The sequence below is a fragment of the Jaculus jaculus genome, chromosome 3 (assembly GCF_020740685.1).
Source record: "Jaculus jaculus isolate mJacJac1 chromosome 3, mJacJac1.mat.Y.cur, whole genome shotgun sequence".
NCBI classification, from domain to species: Eukaryota; Metazoa; Chordata; class Mammalia; order Rodentia; family Dipodidae; genus Jaculus; species Jaculus jaculus.
This window is the reverse complement of record NC_059104.1, coordinates 132,868,045-132,881,612: the sequence shown is the minus strand read 5'-3', so window position 1 is coordinate 132,881,612 and position 13,568 is coordinate 132,868,045. Positions and strand designations below refer to the sequence as shown.

The 13,568-nt window shown below is 43.6% G+C and overlaps 1 protein-coding gene across 3 annotated transcripts in view; it reads right to left on the bottom strand.

Moving 5' to 3' along the window:
* Positions 1-13,568, bottom strand: part of Apba2 (amyloid beta precursor protein binding family A member 2) — a 279,036-nt gene that overhangs the window by 40,632 nt on the left and 224,836 nt on the right. For all 3 annotated transcript variants that reach the window (XM_004658137.3, XM_004658136.3, XM_045144913.1), the window contains exon 4: positions 1,613-1,693. In XM_004658137.3, the coding sequence (XP_004658194.2) occupies positions 1,613-1,693 (81 nt within the window). The remainder of the gene's footprint in view (positions 1-1,612; positions 1,694-13,568) is intronic.

Here is a 13,568-nt window from a genome sequence, read left to right as displayed (position 1 = left end):
AAGAGGTAGCTTTTAAGAATTAGTCTAAGATGTGAGCCATCACTGGAAAAGCTTAACTCTATGAGTGGCTGGTGTTTCCATGAAGTCAGACTTAGAGCAAGCCAATCTCACATAGGAAATATAATGATTGGAAGGAACACAAAAGCTCACCAATTAAACCCTGGGTCCTAATGTTAGCATGTCATGGCTAGAATGAACCTAAACACCAAATGGTTCTCTTAACTAGTCCAAATAAGAGTTTCTCAGGCATGTCTTTAAGAGCAAGATAAAAATAAGAGACTAGATGTCACTGCATGGATGACCACAGTTATTTCACAAAGCTAGAACATCTTATCCCAACTATTTACCCAGAGAAGGGAAATAACTTGCTCAAGTTAGCCATTTAACTCATCACAGCAGTATTACTTTGTGGGGGATTGCTTTTTAAAGCCATATTGTTGCTTTAGAACAGTAGTCCTCAATGAGACTTTTGTCAGTCTGGAGATATTTTCTTTTAAAGATTTTATTTTTTATATTTTATTTTTTATTTATGTTTGATAGAGAGAGAGAGGGAGCAGGAGAGAGAGAGACAGAATGGGCACACCAGGGCCTTCAGCCACTGCAAATGAACTCCAGAAGCATGTGTCACCTTGAGCAACTAGCTTACGTGGGTCCTGGGGAATTGAACCTGGGTCTTTTAGCTTTGCAGGCAACTGCCTTAACTGCTAAGCCATCCCTCCAGCCCTAAAGATTTTATTTTTATTTACTTATTTATTAGAGACAGAGAGGGAATGAGAGAGTGAGTAATAATGGGCATGCCAGGGACTCTAGCCACTGCAAACAAACTCCAGATGCATATGCCACCATGTGCATCTGGCTTATGTGGGATGTGGAAAATCAAACCTAGGTCTTTAGGCTTTACAGGCATGTGCCTTAACTGCTAAGCCATCACTCTAGCCCTCTAATTTTTTTTTGTTTTGCTTTTTATTTTTCTAGGTAGGGTGTCACTCTAGCCCAGGCTGTCCTGGAATTCACTATGTAGTCTCAGAATGGCCTTGAACTCATGGTAATCCACCTACCTCTGCCTCCCAAGTGCTGGGATTAAAGGCATGTGCCACCACACCTGGCTTCCCTTAAATTTTTTAAAAAGATTCTATTTTTATTTAATTAGAGACATTTTCAATTGATGTACCTGGGGTGCAGGGTAGCGGCTACTGGCATATAGTGGATAAAGGTCAGAGGTGCTTACAGATGTCCTATAGTGCATAGGACAGGTACCCCAAACAGATAATGTCCAAGCTTTAAATAGCAATGGCAGCTGAGAAACCCAGTTTACAGCTTCAGTTTCTACAAATCAGGGAGCACCAAGTATCCCACCCTGTACCACCAGCAACACACCAACAGTCCACAGTCTGGCTGTGAATCATTAGGACAGCCCTTTCTCCCATCCTCCTAAGCCAGGGGTCCTCTCTTCCTCCCCATATAGTGGTCCTAAGTATGCTTGACCTGGACTCCTTCTTCTCAAATCCTGGGCTACACAAGAAGTTCACAGAGAGTGCACTGACTGTACTGTGGCAGGTAACTCTATCATAAGGATCCTGGCCCAGACTTCTCATCCTTGGAAACAAATTACCTCTGGGATGTTGTTGTTGTCAATGGGCCCATTGAGATCAGAGCGCTGCTGCTTCCTGGGCTGCTCCAAACCATTGCAAACCTGGAAATCAGCAAGGTAAAGACTATTTTATTTCAATATATTAGAGAAGTGAACCCAGATACCAATGCTGGATATCCAGTGAGATTCAATCATATAAAACACATGTGGATGTTGGTATATGTGCATACTTGTGTAAATGCATACAGACATATTTAACTAGTTACACAGTTAATATGTATACTTCTTATACTTCTAAAATGTTGCAGTATGTTTGAATCAAATGTTCCCCCACAAACTCATGTGTTTCAATGTTTGGTTCCCAGCTGTGGGCAATTTGGAAGGTTGAGCCTTACTGGAGGAGACCAGTTCCTGTGGTGGAAGAGGCTTTGGGGTGTTAGAGCCAGCTCCTTCTTGCCAGAATTCAGCTCATTCTCTTGCTGCTATCTTCTACCTACTGTGGCAAGGTGTGATGTCTTCCCTCTGCTCTACCATCTTTTCCCACCATCATGAACCTTCTCCTCCAGACTATAAGCCAAAATAAACCCTTCCTTCCATTAGGCACTATTGGTCAAGTATTTTGTCCCAGCAACATAAAGGTAACTACAACAAGTGTGTTTAAATCATTTAAAATTATTATTCATTTTTTAAAATAAGATGCATGTCTTATAATTTACCACCCAAACAATTTTCAAGCGTATAGCTGAGCATTACAAAGTATCTGTGTATTACTGGGCAGCAATCACCACAGCTCATTCCCAGGACATATTTCACCTTATAAAACTACAACTCCGTACCCATCAAACAATCTCCCGGTCTTCAGCTCCCTTAGCTATAGGTAGCCTCCATTCCACTTCCTGGGTCTATAAGTGTGACTATTCTATGTACCTTGGACAAGTGAAGATATACAGCATTTGCTGTCTCATGGCTGGCCTGCTTCACTTAGCATGATGTTCTCAAAAGCCATGTGTTGGAACACCCCCTCCGTGTAAAGGCTGAGAGTTGTTTGTGTATGTACCACACACCTTGTTTACTCATCCAGTGAAAGGCTGTTTCCACCCTTTCACTGTTGTGAATAATGCTGCTAATAGCATGAGCATGCAAATGTAAATAGGAGACCTTGCTTTCATTACTCTTGGCTATATACCCAGAAAGAGTCACTAGATCAGATGGCAATTCTATTTTTAATTTTTAAAGGAACCACTATGCTATTTTCCACAATGGCTGTCCCACTGTACATTCCTCTAGTGGTGCCCAAGAGTTAAAAAGTAATATGTTTTAAAACCCAAATTATTTGATGATAGTAAATGAAAATGAGTCAATCTACTACTAAAAAAAATTAGATGTGCCATGTAACATAAGTTGCTTCTTAAATGAAGTGGTCAAAACATAATTTCATTTTTACTTCAATAAATACAAATTAAGACTTTCTACATTTTCTCCATGTAGCTCCTTACACCCACCATTCAAAAGGTAGAGAAGCAAGATCCATAGCACCAAAAATCGCTGTCCCAAGCCCCAGAAGTAAAAGCATAAGTGGAGACACCTCATACCTTTCTGTTGAGTGCACTCTGCTGTTTCTGGGTACACCCAGAGTGTGTCTTACTTGGAAGCTCCACAGCATGTGACCTCATGTGGACTTCCTTTGCTGACAACTTGCCCTGTCCCTCTGCCTGATCATCAGCTCTACCTGAAAAGCTCCCAAGGAAACAACTTTCCAAGCAGCAAGCAAAACATGTTATTGACACCTTCCCACCAAGGTCACAACCGAGTCACGCCTAAAGTTCAGAAAGAGCAAAGATATGGGAATGGAGCCACATGAGGGTATACCCTACTTGGTTTGGGACAAGCCAGCCATTAAGCTTCTGTGTAACTTCAGGCCAGAACTTATGGCTTGGCCAGGGGCCACAGGCTGGGTTTCAGCACCTTCATGCTCTGTCCTGGGACTGCTTGGTATGAGTCCACCATATGGGGCATCCATGAACAATTTGAAGTATTCCCTAGGCACCAACTTTTCCATTTCCTCTGACTTCTTCTGAAGTAAGTAGCTCATTACCATGACAACCAAATCTCTCAGTTAACAGGTTGATTTTCAAAGAGGAAGGAGGGCAAGTTTCTGATGTTTTTCTTTGGGAAAGCCCATCTGGTGCTCTGATTCTCACTTGGAGGTTTGGAGATGGGAAGGAGACTGGCAGGATGCCCCACACAGCATCTGAAATTCACATGGTTCAAGGCTCACATGGATCTGAAGCTCTCACCCTCTTAGGCACACTCCCTGGATACAGCAGCCAGCCACATATCAAAATAAGATTGACCAGGGTTCCTCCAGCCTTCCATTCCACAGGACAATTAGGCTCCTACCCTCACTAGGTAGCTACTGTGGGGCTTTCTTGATGCCAATGGCTGAAACCTGCATGAAACCAGAGCATGAAGCCTACAAATCATGAAGTGAGATGTGCTCTTGGGTGGGGATCCTTCACCATGGAGCTCTGAGGGCAGAGAATTAATGTGTGATGTAGTACAAACTGGTTGTAACATGCTGGGATCCACGGACAGATGCTCAGGGCAGAGATAAATACCCTTAATAAAAACATGCTAATGTGAATAAATCATTCTAATAAACACATTGGATCCAACTGGTGCAAAATAAAGCTTGGAATTTTAAAGTGCCAATTCTGATTTGTCTTCTTGATTCAACTGAAAACACGGCAATATAAACCACGTTGATTCAGATGAACTCACAGCAAACAGCTCACACCCACTCAGCTTACACCATCTGTAATAATAGCGGAATGCTTCCAGGTTTTCTTCTAAATGACAAACAAATTGGAAACAGGGAGCAACAGCTCAAATTCAGGGAAACCAGTGTCTCACTGTGCCACATCTCTTGCTTCAAACATCACCCTGTGACAGAGAAACCCCAGGGCTGATGACTCAGGTGACCATATTCTCAGGGGACCAAACCATATTCTATTTTCTAAAAATACAGCCCGGGACTGGAGAGATGGCTAGAGGTGGCTTAATGGTTAAGATGATTGCCTGCACAGCCTAACAACCTGGGTTTGACTCGTCAGTACCCACGTAAAGCCAGATGCACAAAGTGGTACATCCACCTGGAGTTCATTTAAAGTGGCTAGAGGCCATGGCCTGCCCATACTCTCTCTGTCTCTCTCTCTCCCTGTCTCTGTCTCTCCCTCTCTGTATCTCTCTGCTTATAAATAAATAAATAAATAAATAATAAATATATAAATATATAAATAAAATATTTTAAAGAGCCAGCATTCTGTAACCATCTGATATCCCAATAGATGTCTTTCTCCATCTATCTTGGGTAGATCAGTCCAGATCTGCTGCACAATGTGAGTTCCAAGTTAAGACTAGCCAAGAGGCTAATCCATGAGAGTCAGGATGAAGGTTTAAATCAGGAGTGTAGACATCTTTCAAAAGCTCTTGCATCTGGGATAAGGAGACAGCTTAGTCAATAAAATGCTTGTTTCACAAGCGTGAGGACCTGAGTTCAATCCCCAATGCCCATGTAGAAAAGCCAGATGGGATGGTGTGCACTTGTAGTCCCAGCACTGAGGAAGTGAAGACAGGAGGATCCCTGGGGCTGGCCAACCAGTCAGCCCAGTTAACTGGTTAGTTCCAAGACCATGAGGGACAACCATCTCAAAAAAAAAAAAAAAAAAAAAAAAAGGTGGACAATGGGGTTAGGGAAATGGCTCAGTGGGTAAGAGTGCTTACCTCATGAGCACAAGAACCTAAGAGAGCACAAGACTGTCTGACTGCCCATCACCCACGTCAAAAGTTGGGCATAGCCATGCATGCCCTTAAACCCAGCTCTGTCAGGGGGCAGAAACCAGAGAATTGCTAGTGTTCACAGGTCAGCCAGTCTGACTGAAGGGCTAGCAGCTGCAGCATCAGTGACATACTCTGTCTCATGGATATAAAGTGGAATAGTGATAGAGGAGAACATTTGACTTCCTCTGGCTTCTGCATACATGTACATGAGACAAGCACATGAGGTATACACATCTGCATATACATGTGCATATAGTATACAAACATATTGAGAGACAGGGGAGGAGAGAAAGAGAGAGAAAAGGTGAATGGTGATCCTAAGGAATGACCCCTGAGGTTGTCCTCTGACCTCCACATGCAAGTGTGCACACACCCTCACAACACACACATGAACAAACATACATGTACACACATACACCACACCACACACACAGCTCTTGAATCTACCTCCTGACAATATATGGCTCAAAAATTTATATTTTTCTTTTTCTTCAATCCTCTTACAATTTGTCACCCCTGTGATATGTATCTTGAGAACAGGAACTTGGATAACAGGCTTATTCTTATAACAATCCCTCCCATGGGGTGGTCACCTTTGTTAAGCAGATACATAGCTTAAAAGTACATGACAAGACACATTATAAATGCCAACTGGTCATTGACCTTATCCTCCAACATCTCCAGGCAAGTCTTAAAATGGGAGAGAAGGAGAGAGGGGCCCTTTTTACACCCCAATCCCAGATATTTCATGAAGCATATTATACTAAAATTACTCATCTACCTGAACTATAGTTTTAGCCAATGCATAAAACTTACCCCCTTTAGTTATGTGTAAGTGTAAGGTTCAGTGGCATTAACTGTACTTATAGTGTTGTGCAATTATCACTGCCATCTTCTCTTTCCATAATACCAAAACTCTAGACCCACCTGGAACTCTAATTTAACAGAGTACCCTGTAATGCTGCTTGTAAGTTTATTAGCGGTATCAATAAACTGCCTCTCCTCCCACTTGGTACTGGTCTCTGTGTCTTGCCCGATGAAATTCCCCCACCAGCTGGACACACCATCCAATTATTGCTCATGGCCTTTTCAAGTGTAGGCAGTGGATGAGTGTTCCTTCCTATCCCTGCATCCCAGAACATAATCTTATTTTTTTTTTTAAATCTTGCCCTTGCATTTCAACCCTTCATCAGTAACCAGCCACAGTTGGCCAGTCCTGAGCAAGTGCTTGCTGTGTGTTCCATACTGTACAGGCCACATTTACTGAGGATAGGAAGATGCATGCAACAAAAGCCCTACCTAGGACAGTTCACAGGCAGCATGGAAAGAGAATTCAGGGCTCCTGCAGTCTTAAACTCTCCACGGGACAAGCCAGGGTATAAACAGATTCACATGAAACAAAAGTCACCCTTGTGATGTTAGGCCTGGGGAGCCAAAGAGGCCAAAATTAAGGACAATAATATTTTTTTTTTCATTTCAGAATAACCAGAACCCTCACCCTTGCTGGTGGGAATGGAAAATGCCACAGGAGAAAAGATTTGCAGATCTTGAAAAGATAAACACTACTATAATAGGATGCAGACATTCTCCTCCTCCCCATATACCCACAAAAGCTAAAAACAAGTGTCTGCAGGAAGATTTGTGCATGTGTGTTCACAAGCACCATTAGTCACATTTCTTGGAGTACAGAAACAACCCAAATGTCCATCAGTGGATGTATAGATGTACATAACATGTGACAGCCATCTCATCCAGCCTGCAAAAGGAATGAGCTACCGGGCCACTGCTACAGCATGGATGAACCTCAAAAACATGCTGAGTGACACAATGTCACACAGGGTAGGATTGAGTCTACTTGATTTATCTGAAATAGGAAAAGCCATCAAGAGAAAACAAATCTGCCATTGCAAGGGGCCAGGGAGAAGAGCAAGGAAAACAACTGCTCAATGGATAAGATGATGAGGTTTTTCTGGAAGCAGGGGCAATGATGGCTATCTAACATCGTGCTAAGGGTCACTGCACTGTTCACTTTAAAATGTAAGTACTACAATGTCAAATTTTTTGTTATCTGCATATTGCTACAATTTCAAAATTATCTGGGCCGGGAATATAATAGGTCAGTGACTCATTTCTTCTCTAGCATAAGTGAGGCCTTGATTTCCTTGTGTAACACTGCAGAAATATAAAAAATAAATAAACAAAATGAAAATAATGTGGGGAAAAATAAGTAGGACTCTCTGAAGATCTAAATGTACCACTTTCTGCTATGAGGTTCACTTCCGCTGAGCACAGACCTGCTGTGTGAAGGTCACGGCCAGCTGGGCAGGACCAACTCTCCTGTGGGGGGCCCATGGGTAAGGCAGAAAGGATGGTTGAGGTCACAGGGAGGCCATTCTGACCCCTTCCCTTGAATCACTTTTCTTGGCTCACCTGTGTCGCATCTCAGAAGGCCACATTTGGGGACACAGGAGTTCCACTGCTTGATGCAATGCATGCTGCAGAACAAGGGAAGTCTCTGGAGAAAATCTTCACCCAACATTCCTAAAATGGTGGCTTGGAGCCACCTATGATTGCTGTTTCTTCCACTGCTTCCATCAGCCAGCAGCATCTGGCTGATCAAAGGTAGGAAGCCCCGTGGATGCAGAATTCAAAGCCAGAAACAAAGTGGGGCTTAAAAGCAATTGCCTGGCTTTATCGACAGCACGAGCCTGGGGTCCTTCTGGGGGCTTGGCCTGGGCTATCTTCTGAATTCTCCTAGCTGCCCTGCACTTACCTTCGAGCCTTGTAAACACAATCTGAGAAAACTAGCTTGACATCTGAATGAGGAATGAAACAAAGGTGCCTAAGTCACAAGGAAAGTAAATGACTAATACTAAGTCAATATTGGACTTCAATTTCCAGGGGGCATCATCTGTATTTAACTTCTATTAGTCTGTGCAGACCAGCATGCCCAGCATGGAATGGCTATTACCAGAGCTCTGCTCTCCTAATAGGAAAAGGAGTTCCCAGCTTCAGTCAATATGATTAGTCCTCAGTAATAAACAACTGGCTTTAGACTCGCAGGACTGCCTAGTGCTGCAGGCATTAAAACTAAATCCTGTGATTCAGAATTTAAAACACACATTTTACTAGGTAATATATAAGAAAGATACGAAAGATCTAGTTAGTTTCTGTGTTTCTTAAACTGGCAGGGAGGAAGAGAAGTAGACTTAACTGTTGCTCAATATTAGATTTAACAATACAGAAATTCCTCAGTTTGCAATAGTTGGACTTTACAATTTATTTTTGGCTCTATGGTGGTACAAATGCAATACGCACTCAGTAGAAAGCATACTGCAGGTTACAGATCTAGAACTTTCCCAGGATATGGGATATGCAGACCAGTGGTCTGTCAGGACTCTGGGCCCCGCCAGCCAGCCACAGCTCTCATCAACCTCAGATTGGGTAGAGAAACAATGTATATTATAGTGTTCTGTGTTGCTAAACTGTAATGTTTTATAGGAATATGAGATACTTTTTGATTTAAGAGTTTTTAAAAGTGCACATCAAGCTTTTGTTTTTAGAGAGAGAGGATATATACATATATATATGGAGAAAGAGAGAGAAAGGGAGAGGGAGAGAGAGAGAAAATGGGCATGCCAGGCTTCTAGCCACTACCAACAAACTCCAGATACATGTGCCACCACTTGCATCTGGCTTATGTGGGTTCTGGGGTATCAAATCTGGATCCTTAGCTTAATGGTTAAGTGCCTTAACCACTAAGCCATGTCTCCAGCCCTAGCTAAAGATTTTTTAAAATTAGGATTTATAGCCTGGAGAGATTGCTCAATGGATAAAGCACTTTCTGAACAGGTATGAGGACCAGAATCCAGCTCCCTAGCACCACTGCCAGCGCTGGGTGGGCATGGCAGCCTTCCTGTAATCCCAGCTCAAGAGGTGAAGCCAGGAGGCTCCCCCGGGGCAAGCTGGCTAGCTACACTAGCTAGATCTGCTGCTTCTTGGTGAGTCTTTGTTCACAGTACTGAAGAAGACACAGAAGACGTTCCTCTGCACCTCACTGTGCTGAGCTCCTCATAGGTGGTGTTAGCTGTGAGTTTTCTCTAGAAACGTGCAGCTGCTTCAGAACCATGAACACAAGTGCCCAAAGCCCATATGAATGCAAGTAGCTCATGCCCACTCTGACAATAACTAAGCTACTTTTTATTACCTCAAAGTAGTTTTTTGGTATACATGTGTGGTGTGTATGTGTGTATGTGAATGTTCATATATATGTGAATGCATGTGAGCCACCACACTTTGCTTCTCACTTTATTTTGTAGGCAGGTTCTCGCACTGAGCCTGGAGCTCACTGATTCAACTAAACTATCTAGCCAGTGAGTCCCAGGGATCCCCCTGCCTTTGCCTCCCTAGTGCTGGTATTATAGGTACACACCGCTTCCCCAGCTGTTTACATATATACTGAGATCAAAACTTAGTCCTTATGCTTGCTCAGCAAGTTCCTTACCCACTGAGCCACCTCCTATGTCCCCAAAATGGTTTTGATTGTGTGATGGCAGCTACTAGTGTTCAGACTGGCTCAGCTTGGTCAGCAATGACCCAAATAAGTTCAACTCAGTAAGTCAAAGCTCTTTCTTCTTCTTCTTCTTCCTCCTCTTCTTCTTCTTCTTCTTCTTCTTCTTCTTCTTCTTCTTCTTCTTCTTCTTCTTCTTCTTCTTCTTCTTCTTCTTCTTCTTCTTATTCTTCTTCCTTCTCCTTCTTCTTCTTTTTTACTTCTTCTTCTTCTTCTTCTTCTCCTCCTCCTCCTCCTCCTCCTCCTCCTCCTCCTCCTCCTCCTCCTTCTCCTCCTCCTTCTCCTCCTCCTTCTTCTCCTCCTTCTCCTTCTTCTTCTTCTTCTTTCCCTTCCCCTTCCCCTCCTCCTCCTTCCTCTTTTACTTCTTTTATAATAGCAAATATACATGAAGCTTCCCACATTAGACACTTTTAAATGTGCAGCTGAGTGACGCTGAGTATATTTACCACCATCCACATCTAGAACTCTCTTTACCCTACAAAACTGAAACCCCTACTCCTTAAACCCTAACTCCCTACTCACATCTCTCCCGGAAACCACCACTTAACTGTTGGTTTCAGGGATGTCCTATAAGGACAATCACACAGAATTTACCCTTTTGTGTCAAGCTTATTTCACTCTGTATAATGTCCTCAAGATTTATGCGTGATGTAGCCAGTGTCAGAATTTCCTCCCCCCACCTACCCCAAACCCTGAAAAAGACATCAGGCCACAATCTCTGCCCAAAGAGCAGATTGCCCATCTCGTAAGTATCCGGGTTCATGCCATAACATTCTTCTTGGAGTTCAAGGGGGAGGAATTTGATGGTAACGAGTTAATCTACATGAGAAAATAGTTTTGTCTTTTGGGGTTTTGAGGCCAGATTATCCCTCCCCTTTTGAAGATCAAGACTGCTATTTCTAGACATGGCTGTCATGTTCTCTTTTGCTATGTTCAGAGATATGAATGAATGATGAACAATGAAAGTGTAAGAGCTATAATTCAGTGACAGAGTGTCTATATAGTATGCATATTATATATATATATATGGGTTCTACCTCCAGCATTACAAAATTAATCTGAGAAGACTAAAACGCAAGGACTGGTGACCAAAGGAGCTTAGTGGAACCTGAAAGACTTTGCCTCTATGTGGGATGTGACTAATATGAGATTCCCTGAGGACAGTGATGGGTGAGCAACTTTACATGGGAGTGCCAAAAGTCAACAGACTCACTGTGCAGTGCACCCACAGAATGTAGGTCAGGAGCAGAGCTGGTTCGTAGAACTTCTTTGAGGAGAAGCAAGTATGTGTTGGAAGTATCAAGGAACACAGTAAGGATTCACCAGAAATTACAGTGGGCATGCAGGTCTCATAAGGGTACTTATAAGCAGATTGGCCAAAGGAGAAGAGGTGGTTGAATAGATCACACCTCTCCAAACAGCAACATCTGTCTCCAAACAGCAATATCTATCCCCAAGCAGCAGCATCTTTCCATCCAGATCCTGCACCCTGAGCTTCTCTCCTGGACCAGTCTCCTCCCATCCCATGATCACTGATCTGTACAGTCTAGTTGCAGCCAAATCACTATGGGGTGGACACTAGTGTGTCAGAACCAGCACCTGGCTGGACTCACAATAGACTCTTAAATAGACTAGGACCAGATGTAGTCCTGAAATATGAGTCAGTTGTTGAAACAAGAGGAGGCAGGTACTAGGCTTGTGAAAGACTAGTTGTAGCCTCCTTCAGCTACTCCTGGGCTCTGTCTTGGTCACAGGTAGAGGGATACCAGCTTCTCTTCTGAGAAGGTAGCTGGTGAGGTACGCTAGCAAACTTGGATTTCGCAGTATTTGGAAGTCACCATTTCATTTCATCCCACACAAAATCCCTTCTCAACATGTCTGGGTTCTGTGTTGTCTTCCTGTGCTGCCCTTGACAAATCCGTATAGGGTTGGGAGTTATTCTAAAAGTGAGCTCCCTGTTACCACAGCCACACATTTTTTTTTTCATAACTGATTTATCTTCGACTGAGATGAATGCTGTGGGGTGAAGCCCCATGACTGCCACGCCATACTGTCACATCTTGGGGGAACACACCATATGTGACATTATGCATTTCTGCATATTGGGTTTCACTGTGTGGGCTGAACAGACGATGTTTCTAAAAATTCTTGCCTGGAAACCTGCACTTCCTAGGGAATGTTACATGACGAGCTAATTTTGTCATCTAGGTGTACCTCCAGCCTCATAAATGTGAGGCCCATGTGAGGTGTGAGGAGGCTCAGAACACTCAAAAGCAGAAAGAGGAGAAATGCACATAGGCCAGTTCCCTGTCTCAGACCTGCATCCCCTATCATTCTCAAAGTCTTCCTTATATACACAGCACTGTCAAATTAATGCAATTTGATTCAACATCATACATCCAATGGGTAGTCATCCTCTGCCTGCTGACATCTCCTCAGTTCCCTCTCTGTGAGTTCCTTCAGCTCCTGTCAGCCTTTCCCCCTTTTACTCCCAAGGGTGACTCCCTGCCATTTCAATCCATCAGACCTGTTCAGGTTGCCCCTACTACTCCTACTGGCCATATTCAGTGAGCAATTTCTTCCTGGAAAGACCTCCCGACCTGCCCTGCCTTCCTGATGTCCCTAGCCCTTGGTTCCTATATCCCAGTCCTCTCTTTGCTCTCCTTTGTCCCCCTCTCATCACCATCCTCAGCCTAGATCTTCTGCTTTCCTTTGGTCCTATTTTGGGGGCTCAAACCCCATCACAGCTATAGCCCTGTTACATGCTAAGGACACCCACCTATGTCTGTGGTTAGTCTCACTTCATTGGCTGACTTCCCAAAGCCCCCTTAAAGTCTTGGGGCCTCATTCTCCCTCCTACTTTTAAAGTCAGCCTGCCTAGTAATATTTAGCTGGGTGGGCACCTCCCCTGGGCATCCAGCCCCACCTGGACAGTGGAGTGGGGACAGCAGTCTCTTCTTGTCTGCCTCTCTCCAGAATCAGTTCCAAAATGCAGAAATATGTCATTTTTTTCAAAAGTTTTCATTTTTGTTTGTTTATTTATTTATTTATATGAGAGAGACCGAGAGTGAAAAAGGCAGAGAGAGAGAGAGAGAATGGGTGCGCCAGGGCTTTCAGCCACTGCAAATGAACTCAAGATGCATGTGCCCCCTTATGCATCTGGCTAATGTGAGTCCTGGGGAACCGAGTCTTGAACGGCGTCCTTAGGCTTCATAGGTAAGCGCTTAACCACTAAGCCATCTCTCCAGCCCAAAATATGTCATTTTTACCTTGACACCCTCAATGACTGTCACATAGCAGATGCCAATATGCATAGCTGGATGGGAGGACGCGTGGAGGCAGCCAGCCCAGGAAACAGAGGTAGCCTGGTGGTGAAAGTCCGCTTCAGAGGGAGAAACTGGTGAGAAAGTGCCCAAACAGAATAAAGCCCCATGCATCATCTGGAGTCAGTGAGAGACCAGTCCAACTTGGTGCCTGGGAGACAAGTGTGGCTTCTCAGTTACTTTCCCATCAGAAAACAGTGTGACAAAGCGCAACCATGAGGAAATAGCTCTGTGTGTGTGAATC